The following is a 13,146-nucleotide window of genomic DNA, read 5'->3' as shown; positions in this document are numbered from 1 at the left end:
GTTACTTTATTATCAAGTTTAAGCTTATTAAGTTTTTTTTAAAAAATTTTGTGTCACTTAGATTGATTAATAATATTAACCATATCTATGGGTGCATTCAAAATTATATATTTTTTTAGTGTATTCAGAACTCAGCTGGCTAAGAACATAACTAAAAGACTGAAATCTAAATCTGAAATTTATTTCCAAAGTATATTACTCACATGTTTCTCTTCCTTTCATTAAAATAAGAGTGCTTGGAGATTTTTTAATAACATATTGAATCCCAGTTTTCCTTTTTGCATAGGATTACCGTCATGTTATTGAAAGTCTTCCAGAAGATGATAAACCTGATTTCTTCGGCTTGCCTGCCAACATTGCTCGCTCATCTCAACGAATGACCAGTTCTCTAGTAAGCATTTGTTTGTTTGTTTATTATCAAGATGTTACATGCCACTTGCTAAAAAGATCATATCTGTTCAAAAATAAATCTTACAGGGTTCCCTGTGATAATGAGATCTATTGCTTCCAGGCTCGTTCCCTTTTTAGGGAAAAGTAAGGAAAATAAGCCCCTTCATGGATCACTGCCTTGCCGTGGCGAAGGGGCTTGAATAACTCAGAGAAGCTATGATCTATGCCGTGCAGGGCCACCCAAGATGTACAGGTCATAGTGGAGAGTTTTGACCAAACGTGATCCACCTGGAGCAGGAACTGGCAAGCCACTCCAGTATCCCTGCCAAGAAAACTCGATGGACAAAGACAACAGGCATATAAAAGTTATGATGCTGGAAGATGAGCCCCTCAGGTCGGAAGGCGTCCAACATGCTACTGAGGAAGAGCAGAGGACAAGTATAAGTAGATTCAGAGCTGATGAAGCGGCTGGGCCAAAGCCGAAAGGACGCTCAGTTGCGGATATGCCTGGAAGCGAAAGGAAAGTCCAATGCTGTAAAGAAAAATATTGCATAGGAACCTGGAATGTAAGAACCATGAACCTTGGTAAGTTGGATGTGGTCAAAAATGAGATGGCAAGAATAAATATTGACATCCTGGGCATCAGTGAACTAAAATGGACGGGAATGGGCGAATTCAGTTCGGATGACCATCACATCTACTACTGTGGGCAAGAATCCCGTAAAAGAAATGGAGTGGCCCTCATAGTCAACAAAAGAGTGGCGAAAGCTGTACTGGGATGCAATCTCAAAAATGATAGAATGATCTCGATACGAATCCAAGGCAGACCTTTTAACATCACAGTAATCCAAGTTTATGCACCAACCACTGGTGCTGAAGAAACTGAAATTGATCAGTTCTATGAAGACTTACAACACCTTATAGAAATGACACCAAAGAAGGATGTTGTTCTCATTATAGGGGATTGGAATGCTAAAGTAGGGAGTCAAGAAATAAAAGGAACAACTGGCAAGTTTGGCCTTGGAGTTCAAAACGAGGCAGGGCAAAGGCTAATAGAGTTTTGTCAAGAGAACAAGCTGGTCATCACAAACACTCTTTTCCAACAACACAAGAGACGACTCTATAATAATAATAATAATAATAATAATAATAATAATAATAATAATTTATTATTTATACCCCGCCCATCTGGCTGGGCCTCCCCAGCCACTCTGGGCGGCTTCCAAAAGAATATTAAAATACTATAATACATCAAACATTAAAAGCTTCCCGAAACAGGGCTGCCTTCAGATGTCTTCTAAAAGCGTGGTAGTTGTTGTTCTCTTTGACATCTGGTGGGAGGGTGTTCCACAGGGAAGGCACCACTACCGAGAAGGCCCTCTGCCTGGTTCCCTGTAACTTGGCTTCTCGCAGTGAGGGAACTGCCAGAAGGCCCTCGGTGCTGGACCTCAGTGTCCGGGTAGAACGATGGGGGTGGAGACGCTCCTTCAGATATACTGGACCAAGGCCGTTTAGGGCTTTAAAGGTCAGCACCAACACTTTGAATTGTGCTCGGAAACGTACTGGGAGCCAATGTAGCTCTTTCAAGACCGGTGTTATGTGGTCTCTGCGGCCGCTCCCAGTCACCAGTCTAGCTGCCGCGTTCTGGATTAGTTGTAGTTTCCGGGTCACCTTCAAAGGTAGCCCCACGTAGAGCGCATTGCAGTAATCCAAGCGGGAGATAACCAGAGCATGCACCACTCTGGCGAGGCAGTCCGCAGGCAGATAGGGTCTCAGCCTGCGTACCAGATGGAGCTGGTAAACAGCTGCCCTGGATACAGATTTGACCTGTGCCTCCATGGACAGCTGTGAGTCCAAACTGACTCCCAGGCTGCGCACCTGGTCCTTCAGGGGCACAGTTACCCCATTCAGGACCAGGGAATCCTCCACACCTGCCCGCCTCCTGTCCCCCCAAAACAGTACTTCTGTCTTGTCAGGATTCAACCTCAATCTGTTAGCCGCCATCCAACCTCCAACCACCTCCAGGCACTCACACAGGACCTTCACTGCCTTCACTGGTTCTGATTTGAAAGAGAGGTAGAGCTGGGTATCATCCGCATACTGATGAACACCCAGCCCAAATCCCCTGATGATCTCTCCCAGCGGCTTCATGTAGATGTTGAAAAGCATGGGGGAGAGGACAGAACCCTGAGGCACCCCACAAGTGAGGGCCCAGGGGTCTGAACACTCATCCCCCACCACCACTTTCTGAACACGGCCCAGGAGGAAGGAGCGGAACCACTGTATAACAGTGCCCCCAGCTCCCAGCCTCTCAAGACGGTCCAGAAGGATATGGTCGATGGTATCAAACGCCGCTGAGAGATCCAGCAGAACTAGGAAACAGCTCTCACCTTTGTCCCTAGCCCGCCGGAGATCATCAACCAGTGCGACCAAGGCAGTTTCAGTCCCATGATGACTGGAAGGGACTCTACACACGGACATCACCAGATGGGCAGCATCAAAATCAGATTGATTATATTCTCTGCAGCCAAAGATGGAGAAGCTCTATACAGTCAGCAAAAACAAGACCTGGAGCTGACTGTGGCTCGGATCATCAGCTTCTTATAGCAAAATTCAAGCTTAAACTGAAGAAAGTAGGAAAAACCACTGAGCCGGTAAAATACAATCTAAGTCAAATCCCTTATGAATAGACAGTGGAAGTGAGGAACAGGTTTAAGGATTTAGATTTGGTGGACAGAGTGCCTGAAGAACTATGGATGGAGGCTCGTAACATTATATAAGAGGCAGCAACTAAAACCATCCCAATGAAAAGGAAATGCAAGTAAGCAAAGTGGCTGTCCAACGAGGCCTTACAAATAGCGGGGGAGAGAAGGCAAGCAAAATGTGAGGGAGATAGTGAAAGATACAGGAAACTGAATGCAGATTTCCAAAAAATAGCAAGGAGAGACAAGAAGGCCTTCTTAAACAAGCAATGCAAAGAAATAGAGGAAAACAATAGAATGGGAAAAACCAGAGATCTGTTCAAGAAAATTGGAGATATGAAAGGAACATTTCCATAATAAAAGACAAAAGTGGGAAGGACCTAACAAAAGCAGAAGACATCAAGAAGAGATGGCAAGAATACACAGAGGAACTATACCAGAAAGAAATGGATGTCTCTTATACCCCAGGTAGTATGGTTGCTGACCTTGAGCCAGACATCCTGGAAAGTGAAGTCAAATGGGCTTTAGAAAGCATTGCTAATAACAAGGCCAGTGGAAGTGATGATATTCCAGCTGAACTATTTAAAATTTTAAAAGATGATGCTGTTAAGGTGCTACACTCAATATGCCAGCAAATTTGGAAAACTCAGCAGTGGCCAGAGGATTGGAGAAGATCAGTCTACATCCCAATCCCAAAGAAGGGAAGTGCCAAAGAATGCTCCAACTACCACACAATTGCACTCATTTCACACGCTAGCAAGGTTATGCTTAAAATTCTACAAGGCAGGCTTAAGCAGTATGTGGACCGAGAACTCCCAGAAGTGCAAGCTGGATTTAGAAGAGGCAGAGGAACCAGAGACCAAATTGCAAACATACGCTGGATTATGGAGAAAGCTAGAGAGTTCCAGAATGACATCTACTTCTGCTTCATTGACTATGCAAAAGCCTTTGACTGTGTCGACCACAGCAAACTATGGCAAGTTCTTAAAGAAATGGGAGTGCCTGATCACCTCATCTGTCTCCTGAGAAATCTCTATGTGGGACAAGAAGCTACAGTTAGAACTGGATATGGAACAACTGATTGGTTCAAAATTGGGAAAGGAGTACGGCAAGGCTGTATATTGTCCCCCTGCTTATTTAACTTATTTGCAGAATTCATCATGCGAAAGGCTGGGCTGGATGAATCCCAAACCGGAATTAAGATCGCCGGAAGAAATATCAACAACCTCAGATATGCAGATGACACAACCTTGATGGCAGAAAGTGAGGAGGAATTAAAGAACCTTTTAATGAGGGTGAAAGAGGAGAGCGCAAAATATGGTCTGAAGCTCAACATCAAAAAAACGAAGATCCTGGCCACTGGTCCCATCACCTCCTGGCAAATAGAAGGAGAAGAAATGGAGGCAGTGAGAGATTTTACTTTCTTGGGCTCCATGATCACTGCAGATGGTGACAGCAGTCACAAAATTAAAAGACGCCTGCTCCTTGGGAGAAAGGTGATGGCAAATCTAGACAACATCTTAAAAAGCAGAGACATCACCTTACCCACAAAGGTCCGTATAGTTAAAGCCATGGTTTTCCCAGTAGTGATGTATGGAAGTGAGAGCTGGACCATAAAGAAGGCTGATCGCCGAAGAATTGATGCTTTTGAATTATGGTGCTGGAGGAGACTCTTGAGAGTCCCATGGACAGCAAGAAGATCAAACGTATCCATTCTTAAGGAAATCAACCCTGAGTGCTCACTGGAAGGACAGATCCTGAAGCTGAGGCTCCAATACTTTGGCCACCTCATGAGAAGAGAAGACTCCCTGGAAAAGACCCTGATGTTGGGAAAGATGGAGGGCACAAGGAGAAGGGGACGACAGAGGACGAGATGGTTGGACAGTGTTCTCAAAGCTACAAACATGAGTCTGACCAAACTGCGGGAGGCAGTGAAAGACAGGAGTGCCTGGCGTGCTCTGGTCCATGGGGTCACAAAGAGTCGGACACGACTAAACGACTAAACAACAACAAAGGAAAATAATTCATTCTGAGGGATAATTGATCAAAGGTGATGAGATTCAGATAAAGGAATCTGATGCCTCTTCATACTCAGAACAGTTGTGTTGAACCTGTGTTGTATAGACCATGCTGATCCTATGAATATAAGGAAGGTGTTGGTTTCTTCTTCTGTCTTATCCAGGACTCTATATATAGAAGGAATTTCTCTCTTCATATGAGGAGGAAATCTTATCTGTTAGTAGAGTCACGGACAGCCTCTCTGCTATAGATTTGGGGAACTTTGGTTCTCTCATGTTGATATATCACAGTAATGGGAAGTGTGATGATAAAGACCCCTTTCTGTAATTTTGTGAAGATTTCACTCCTCATGATATTAGTGGTAGCCCAGCTACTTGGAATCTTATGAAATATGCTATCAAATATTGGGTAGTTTTTATTGAAAATTTCCAAGCTACATTAAAGAAATATTTTCAGTCAACTTAGCAGGCAAAACATTCCTCATGTGAATATAACTAGCTAGAATATGTCCAGGTACATTGAAAGAACCACACAAAGGAATAAACTTAGAACAATTGACACAGAGCCAGTTCTATGGCCAGAGAATGGAAAATAGTTATCAGTTTTACAGTGAAATAATATGTCTGTCTACTCAGAAGTAAGTCTCACTGTGTTCAGTGGGGCTTAGAACCAGGTGAGTGTGTGTGGGATTGCAGCTTTATTTTAGGATACAAAAAGGGGATTGGAGCTAGAAAAACCATCTTCCAATACATACTATCTAACTCTAAATCTTAAATGTGCTGAGCTAATTTTTCCTAAAACAAAATATTATCATGTAGTAGTTCAACTATTTAATGATAGACAATTAGAAGCTTGCAGGCTGGACAGATGGGAGCCAGAGCTCTGCCACATTTTTGCTAGAATCCAAGGTTGTGACTATGGAAGAAGCAAAACCCTCTTGGGGTGTTAATGCTGTGAACCCCTCCATCATAGGCTCAGGTTGTATATGTGTGAGCGTGTAAATAAGCCATATATCATAAAGATACCAGTCTTCACTGTCCTTTGCACCTGGAACCTTGGAATCATGCACTGCTCAAAGTTTGAGGTGGCGTGCAAACAATATTAATTGTACATTGAGTTGCTTGTCAGCACAGATACTCAAAAGAAGGTTCTGCAACAGTGATTAGAGTGCAATGTTAGACTCCAGTCAATTGTTTAATGTCTTTCTATTTGGGGTAAGTCAATTAAAGTGCTGCTTTTGGTGGTGTGCATTCAATTCTCCACCAGGCAAATGGAAGGTGAGAATCTGCTAGCTTCTGAGATACGCTTTTGCAGCTAACATCTCACCAGAAAAAACATAAAGATGGCCATAATAAAGCTGTGTATCAGTTTACCTTGTTCATACATGAGTTCCATTAAATCTGGTGTATTTTCTAATGTTCTGATTCTGGTAACAGAAAGAAATGGAAAACAATGACTGCAGATTTAATTCAGTGATTAAACAAGACTTACTATAGTGCTGGGACGCAGGTGATCTAGGACTTGCCGATCAGAAGGTCGGCAGTTCGAATCCCTGCGACGGGGTGAGCTCCCGTTGCTCGGTCCCTGCTCCTGCCAACCTAGCAGTTCGAAAGCACAAAGTGCAAGTAGATAAATAGGTACCGCTCCAGCGGGAAGGTAAACGCTGTTTCCATGTGCTGCTCTGGTTCGCCAGAAGCGGCTTAGTCATGCTGGCCACATGACCTGGAAGCTGTCTGCAGACAAACGGCGGCTCCCTCGGCCAATAAAGCGAGATGAGCGCCGCAACCCCAGAGTCGGTCACGACTGGACCTAATGGTCAGGGGTCCCTTTACCTTTTACTATAGAGCTATCTAAGGCATTCCTGGAGGAAAGTGACTATCTAGATCCACTCCAGATCTGTTTGGGGCTGAATCTGTCTTGGTTGCGCTGATAGATGACATCTAAAGGGAGAGTGAGAGGGGAAATGTGACCTTGTTGGTCTTACTAGATCTTGGTGACTTTTGGATAGCATCAGCCATGGTATCCTGCTGAACCATCCATGAGAGATGGGTATTGGGTGCACTGTTCTCGGATTCAAAAAGAACAGGAAAATGCAAGTACTTAAAATTTATTCTGTGAAAAATGTTTGGAATGTCTGTGTTAGAGCTCAGTTACACTGAGGTGTAATGAGTTTCTCTGAGATCTAATGAAGATTAATGGATAATTAATAGCCATAAATCATTTTTGACAAGAAAGGAGTTATAGCCTTACTCTTTGGTTCACTTTGTGAGCCCATTTGCAGCTTACCAAAGTCTGAGTCCAATTCACTGCTACTTAACTGAAGAAATACTGTACACAATCACTCTTTACAAGATATATCAGAAGCAATAGAAAAGCCCCTGTTTTATCAGGAGATCCTGCCCTCTGATAAATTACTTTAACATATAAGAAAGGTGAACTGAATTAAGGGGTGGTTATTTCAGGATGCATTTTGCTGTATTAAACATTACATCCTAAACAAAAAGTAAAGAGAAAGGATCATATTGGTGATCCTTTAATTAACCATTTAAACAATCATTTTTATTTCTAGCTTTTTATATTTCAATTGTAATGTGTTTTCTGCATGGAAAGCCATTGTTGAAGCATGCTGGCCCTTCTTTGATGCAGAATACAAATATACGCTGCAGCACAATGCAGCAGACTGCAGAGTCATGGGATCCCCTTAGAAATCTTACTGCATCACGAATGCATTTCCGAACTGAGTGGCATAGTCAGTCAAAAGGAAAACTCCAGTATTCTGTCTAAGCAATGTTAGTGACATTCTGCATATGTGCCTTTGGTATATAAATGCACACAGACACGATTATCACTGTATGCAAGGATCTCTGCAAATTACCCTTTCATAAACGTGACCTGAACCATGAAATTCACACTGTTTTCTTCTAGTCCACATAATTGAAGGATACAGAAATCATTTATAAAGCACTGTTTGCTTTTTATTATTCAATCGTACACTCAGTTATCTTATTGCCATATGGAGTTTTGAACTCGGCTCTGAGCCTCAGCTTTGCAAATTCCTGTCATAAAGATACTTTACGATGCCCTTGAAACATTGCATCATGTTGCAGCAGCCATTTACAGCAGATAATACAGTAGTTGTAAGTCTTTGATTAATAAGGTGTGCATTTTTATAATAATGAAAAATGACTATGAAAAAGTGAAACCTGCCCTTAGCCCATGTTAGTTTAAATTCTGATATAAAGATACTGAGATTTCAGATATGGAATTTAGCTTTGGCACTTACCACTTGGACTACACCTTGACCCAGTTCATACTTAACAACAAGCATTACTAAAAGAAAAAGGAAAAATCTTAGCCAAACAACTAGTTGTTTTTCTAAATGGTGCATGATGATTTGAGAAGTTTGTTTCTCAAAATGGTACCATCTTCTTATCCCGAATCATATATATCCAAAGTACCATATTTTTCCGTGTATAAGACTAGGTTTTTTTACCAAAAAAATGAGGTTTAAAATTGGGGCTTGTCTTATATGCGGGTAATGCTGAGGGGTGTTTTCTTAATTTGGAGCCCCCCAAAATGGGGGCATCTTATACATAGAAAAATACGGCAGACCAACACGGCTACCTATCTGTAAATAGAAAAATACGGTAATTAAAAAGCTGATTTCCCTCTGTTGAGGAAAGCTATCAGAAGATTGCTTATTTCTATGCAATGCCTTTCTCAGAAGAAAAACCTTGGAATCCTAGTCAGCCAGTGCTTATGTATGTGTGGCCTAAACACAATAGACAGTATATTCATTACCTCTGTTACTGTCAACTTTATGGGAATCTCATGCTTTGGCTTTGTGTTACATCCAAATCAGAGCTTGTGGTTTGCCTTGCTCCAAACAAACAATGAGCATTAACCAAGGTTTGTTCTGGGCTTACTGCTTGTGGTTTGTTTGGAAGAGAAAAAAACCTAACTGAGGCAAAACAGATGTTAAGGCAAGCCATGGTTTAGCTTCCAGTACTAGAGAGGCAGCTTGAAAATGATTTGACTTAGTGTTAAAGAGGCAAAGGTAAAGGGACCCCTGACCATTAGGTCCAGTCGTGACCGACTCTGGGGTTGCGGCGCTCATCTCGTTTTATTGGCCGAGGGAGCCGGTGTCATGTGGCCAGCATGATTATGCTGCTTCTGGAGAACCAGAGCAGCACACGGAAACACCGTTTACCTTCCTGCCAGAGTGGTACCTATTTATCTACTTGCACTTTGACGTACTTTCAAACTGCTAGGTTGGCAGGAGCAGGGACCGAGCAACGGGAGCTCACCCCGTCGCGGGGATTCGAACCGCCGACCTTCTGATCAGCAAGTCCTAGGCTCTGTGGTTTAACCCACAGTGCCACCCGCGTCCCTGTTGACTTAGTGTTACATGCAAACAAAGTTACTATACATTCTTAGTTAAATTGGAGGAGTGAGATGCAAAGCAGAATAAATCCATATAACAAATGACTGAACAGAACCAGGACATTTTTTCTGCCTGCAAGTTATACAGATGCTGAGGAGGTGCTGTTTTTGCTGCTGCTGCTGCTGCTGCTGCTGCTGCTGGATCTAGACAAATATACCTTATTACTAGGGACTACCTCCCCTGTTCGCTCCCCTTGCCATTCCCTTTGCCGACCCCCCTTTCCCAACACGTGGCCAACCCATCCTCTCTTTATACCTTAACCCACCCATTTGCCTATCCCCTCACAGGCTATCCCACCCCCTTTTAAAGGAGTGCGGGAGGCACTTCAGAGAGAAGTTTGCCTAACTGCTCTCTGAAGCATCTCCCCCCTCCACCACTTGTTTCAGCAGCAATGTTCAATGGAGTGGGGGCACTTCAGAGAGCAGTTTGTGGCAGTCATGGGGGGCGGGCGGGGCTGAAAGGGAGAAAGAAGCTCCTTTCTCTCCTTTGTCTCCCCTCCACCTGCTGCCACTGCTGCACAGAGAGAGAGGAAAGCCTGAATTTTAGCAGAGTTTTTTCTCTGCTTCTCACAGCAGCATCCATGCCCAGCAGCAACTCTCTCATCCTCTCTTTATTGTATGGTGGTGGAGCTAGAAAGTGCTTTGCCTCCTTCCCAACTGGCAGAACTTTCCTCCTTCAGTCATGGGTGTAATGCTTCATTACAGTGTTCATGTATAAAATCAATTGTATGTAGGCCCAGACTTTATGGCCAAATAATGGATCTTATCTAGAATATCAATGTGATCTGTAGACCTTCATATGCTGCATTTTACATGCATATGCCCTATTCAAATATTTTACCTAGCCATGGAACATCTAGTGGCATTGCATGTCTGACAAGTTTCTTAGGTGCAAGGAGGGGTGCAAACCGGGTCTATGTCTCCCTGTGTTTTGTAACTGGGACAGTTCAAATGAATGTACTCCCTTGGTTTGTTCACACACAGTATATCCATCAGTTTGCTTGTTGGTCTCCTTTTTCTTTTCATTTTTGGCTTATTTATAATGACTTACGGTTATATACAGATAAAGACTAACTGACTGTATTCCTAATAAAATGCAGTACATGGCCTCTTCACAGAAACAAGTGGCACATAGTTTTGAACTTTGATGATATTCATATTCACAGCTGGCAGAATGAATGGGTTTTTCACTGTGACAGAGAGGTTCGCTTTTAGTTTGCTTAAGTTAAAATTGCATAAGCTAGCATGTCTCCTGTGATTTGTATTCAAGCTTTTAAGACCTAATTCCCTTGAAAAATATGCTGATGCAGTTCCTTGACATAGTATAAAGCCTGCACATTTTACTTCTGATACTTAGTAAAAACCTCATCTTGCAAATCACTGCCATAAATTATAGTTTGGACATGCACAAGACTAGAATGCATATTGGAAGGATACTGAGACAATCTATGTTCTCATAATATTCACTATCCTGACAAAGAGTGCCATTATTGTAGTTACGAATCTTTAGTACTGTCTCATGCTAACAGATCCTTAGTCAAGTTCTCAGTGATATAAGTAAATAAATGATAAAAAATGTAAATGACATTTGGTGTAAGCACTGAGGAAGCTTATGCAGTTTAATTTTTCATACTTAAAAACACATTTCATGGCAGGCTTACGGAAAGAATCCCAGTTTTCTTTTTTTAAACATTTGTAAAACGTTGGATTTCATGTAACCCTCGATTTAAATACTTAACTTAATACAAACATTAAATCTAACCAAGCACTAGGAAGCTTCCCAAAATACAAACAATTCATTTTCAGGAGTGTCAAATTACAAGAGACAAAGGATTTTAACATTAGGGCTTAAGTCTTTAGCATTCTTTTCTGGAAATATGTTGACTGAAGCTTTCCTTCCATGTAACATTATTTGTACTGCAAATTAGGGATCTGATCCAGCCAGTTTCTTCCACACTCCCTCAGATATGGTTCTCTCATGGTAGAACTGCTGACAAGGAGAGCTGGTTAACAACGCTCGTGTCAGCTTGCCAAACTAGCGAGCAGCTGGTGTCTTGAACCTGTTTTCCATTGGCAATGAAGGTAGCCAGAAGGAAGTACTGCAGCCTCTTTGCTGACATGGCCGGTATGACCCATTTGTCAGCTGGCACAAGAGCTGAAGGTTTTCTGTTTTCACCTTGGCCTAAAATCCTCAGAATCTTCTACGGATCCTCTGACCTTGTTTGTCCCCCAGCTGTTTTGCCTCACCCTGCACTCTCTACACTCATTTGCCATGTGCTGCCTGTCTTCAGGGTTGACCACCTTGAGTGTGTTTTCAACCTGCCAGCCCTGACATAGAACAGTGCACTATTGCTTCTTATCTAACCTTCCTCTCGCTGCATAAGTTGAGGTTTCCAATATGGACCTACCCATAATTTTGTCCAGTAGAGATGTATCCTTAACACTAAGTACTGTGCTAGCATATACCACAGCACCACATAGATAGATAGATAGATAGATAGATAGATAGATAGATAGATATAGATGGGTGGTGCTGTGGTCTAAACCACTGAACCTCTTGGGTTTGCCGATCAAAAGTAGGCAGCTCAAATCCATGCAACGGAGTGACCTCCCGTTGCTCTGTTCCAGTTCCTGGCAACCTAGCCGTTCAAAAGCATACCAGTTTGAGAAGATAAATAAAACTGCGCTCTGGCTCCCGTCATGGTGTCCCGTTGCACCAGAAGCAGTTTAGTCATGCTGGCCGCATGACCTGGAAAAGCTGTCTGCGGACAAACTTCCAGGCTCCCTTGGCCTGGAAGCAGAGATGAGCGCCCCACCCCATAGTTGAATTCTGGACTTAACTGTCCAGGGGTCCTTTACCTATACTTATTAGTAAGCACAGCAGTTACAGTCATAGAATTGTAGGGTTGGAATTTTACTTTTAAAAGACAACTGAAGGCAGCCCTCTTTAGGGAAGTTTTTAATGTCTAATGCTGTATTGTTTTTAATATTCAGTTGGAAGCCGCCCAGAGTGGCTGGGGAAACCCAGCCAGATGGGCGGGGTATAAATAAATTATTATTATTATTATTATTATTATTATTATTATTATTATTATCCCCAGAGCATCTAGCCTAGCCCCCCGCAATGCAGGAAACTCAGCTAAAGCACCTATGACAGATTGACATCCAACCTCTGCTTAATGACAGAGGCTCCACCACCTCCCGAGGGAGTCCATTCCACTGTCTTTACTGTCAGAAAGTTATTCTTTCAGACGATGAAAGCCAGTAAAGTACAGATGAAGCAAAATATCATTTGACACCTCAGCCTGCTCCAGCAAAAGGCTAGGAGAAGAATAAGTTGTTTATGTGTACCTCCCCAAAGAGTCTTTCTTGCAGTTAAGTAGAGGCAGGAAATCACTGCATTGGAAAATAGGCTCCATTTTACATTCATCAAAAGTGGACCACGTGACTGAAAATAGCTTTTCTGTGTTTGGATTGAATCAGGGTCATCTTTCATGAGTTTCTTTGCTAGTGTTTATTCAGGGCACATAACATAATTTTTAGATGCCGCTACCTATTTTGAAAACTGTCTGTTGCCATTAACATGGTAAAA

At 42.5% G+C, this 13,146-nt stretch overlaps 1 protein-coding gene across 3 annotated transcripts in view; it reads left to right on the top strand.

Annotated features, from left to right (window-relative positions):
- The window catches only part of DYNC2H1 (dynein cytoplasmic 2 heavy chain 1), a 164,829-nt gene that overhangs the window by 118,979 nt on the left and 32,704 nt on the right, over positions 1-13,146 (top strand). For all 3 annotated transcript variants that reach the window (XM_083499074.1, XM_083499072.1, XM_083499073.1), the window contains one exon: positions 287-391. In XM_083499074.1, the coding sequence (XP_083355200.1) occupies positions 287-391 (105 nt within the window). The remainder of the gene's footprint in view (positions 1-286; positions 392-13,146) is intronic.

The sequence above is a fragment of the Podarcis liolepis genome (assembly GCF_965112155.1).
Source record: "Podarcis liolepis genome assembly, chromosome: 4".
NCBI lineage: Eukaryota > Metazoa > Chordata > Lepidosauria > Squamata > Lacertidae > Podarcis > Podarcis liolepis.
This window is presented reverse-complemented; position numbering and strand designations above follow the sequence as displayed.